The 831-nt window shown below is 64.3% G+C and overlaps 1 protein-coding gene across 1 annotated transcript in view; it reads right to left on the minus strand.

Annotated features, from left to right (window-relative positions):
* The window catches only part of NREP (neuronal regeneration related protein), a 59,695-nt gene extending 59,162 nt beyond the window's left edge, over positions 1-533 (minus strand). The window contains exon 1 of the mRNA XM_025203530.1: positions 265-533. Within this exon, the coding sequence (XP_025059315.1) occupies positions 265-533 (269 nt within the window). The remainder of the gene's footprint in view (positions 1-264) is intronic.
* Between the last annotated feature and the right edge of the window lie 298 nt (positions 534-831).

Consider the following 831-nt stretch of genomic DNA (forward strand, 5'->3'; position numbering starts at 1 on the left):
CTGGGGGGCGGTCTGGGGCCTCCGCCCTCCCCTCCCCCCCAGCCACTCGCCACCTGTGGTTCGGTCTTCTTTTGGCTTCACCGCTGCCCCTAGCCCGCCACTGTCTCACCTCCGACCTGCCTGCTGTACATACAGGTCTCTGGCTCACTTTGGCGCCTGCTGGGGTCGCCGACTCAGACCTTCTCCTTCGGCTCCTCCCTGAATCTGGCAGCTCCTCCCAGCCCTGGTCCTCTTACTTCCGAAGTGGTCGGTTACTCCACTGGCCTTACCACCCAGGATGCCTCTGGTTCCTTCCCCAACTCTACTGCCCCGGGTGCAGTCAGCTCCCTCCCCAGTACTACTGCTCCAGCTGCCACCAGTTCCTTCACCGGCACTGCCACTTGCGACACGGCCAGTTCCTTCACTGGCTCCGCCGCTCCAGAAGCCGCCGGCTCCTTTATTAGCTCGGCAGCTTTCCTTGCCGTCAATTTCCTCTGGGGCTTTGGGGCCCCTGACGCCGCCGGTTCCTTCACCAGCTCTATGGCGAGCACCATCGTCAATTTCACTGCCGGCGTTGTAACCGGCTCCGCAATCAAGCCCACTGCCGGTTATGTTGCCGGCTTCCTCAGAGCCTGCCCTGGCTCCACCCCTCGCTCTCGGAGCGGCCGAGAGCGGCGGTTGCTCTCTTCCACGCTGGGGTTCCCTCTCGTGGTCTCCCCTCAGCAACCGCCCTGCAGTCTCGGCAGGGCTGCTTCTTATTCCCTCCGGGAGGCATCCTCCACCCCCACTGCTCAGCCGCAGCCGGATAAAGGCCCGGCTGATTGCCCGTGCCGGCGTCTTTTGCGTGCACTC

This window comes from Alligator sinensis, unplaced genomic scaffold (assembly GCF_000455745.1).
Source record: "Alligator sinensis unplaced genomic scaffold, ASM45574v1 scaffold30_1, whole genome shotgun sequence".
NCBI lineage: Eukaryota > Metazoa > Chordata > Crocodylia > Alligatoridae > Alligator > Alligator sinensis.